We start from the raw sequence: 618 nt of genomic DNA on the forward strand, positions 1-618 counted from the left end.
TGACATGAACAAGCCATGGTTTTATTCATAACCCATTTCAGAAAATTAAAAAATTTAGACCTGTAAGGGTCCCACATACCACCTGAACTCAAGTAAATATGAATGTCTAGGTTTGAAAAGTAAAAATAACTTTTGAAATAGGAGCTATGATATTTCAAACTTAGTAGAAGATAGAGTATGGAAATAACTTTTTAAAATATAGTGAACACGTTGTCCAAGGAGGCGTTTTCATGGGGAATAGAGTAGGTTACATGTGTTTGTAGAAAGAGAGAGACAGACAAACATATTTTATCCAATACATAGTGAGTGGTGACTGTGAGGTTGGAAAGGAAAACGAATCCAAGGGCACCTGTGCACCAGCATTCAAGCTCCGGGAACAGCTCTCTGAATGTCCCCGAGTGTGGCCGCTGCCCAGGGACGTCTAAGGGGAAGAGACTCGGCCGCAGAAGAGGATGCTGTTGGTCTTGATGTGCTTGATGAGGAACAGGAAAGGGTGATCGCAGCGGAAACTCTCTCGAAACGGTAATGATGTGATGACACCATCACCCACACCTGTAGCAGCCGCGGCCTCCGTGCCCTCCTCGGTCACCTCCACAAAGGACTTGTGGACGACCTCGA

The 618-nt window shown here is 44.8% G+C and overlaps 1 protein-coding gene across 1 annotated transcript; it reads right to left on the minus strand.

Moving 5' to 3' along the window:
* Nucleotides 1–614, minus strand: LOC123465279 (serpin B6-like; the record flags this gene model as incomplete). Its single annotated transcript, XM_045164014.1, is given in 1 exon segment — nucleotides 1–614. A coding segment is annotated over 1 exon segment (193 nt), but the record flags the coding sequence as incomplete, so codon positions are not given.
* Between the last annotated feature and the right edge of the window lie 4 nt (nucleotides 615–618).

This window comes from Bubalus bubalis, chromosome 22 (genome assembly GCF_019923935.1).
Source record: "Bubalus bubalis isolate 160015118507 breed Murrah chromosome 22, NDDB_SH_1, whole genome shotgun sequence".
In the NCBI taxonomy this organism is placed as follows: domain Eukaryota; kingdom Metazoa; phylum Chordata; class Mammalia; order Artiodactyla; family Bovidae; genus Bubalus; species Bubalus bubalis.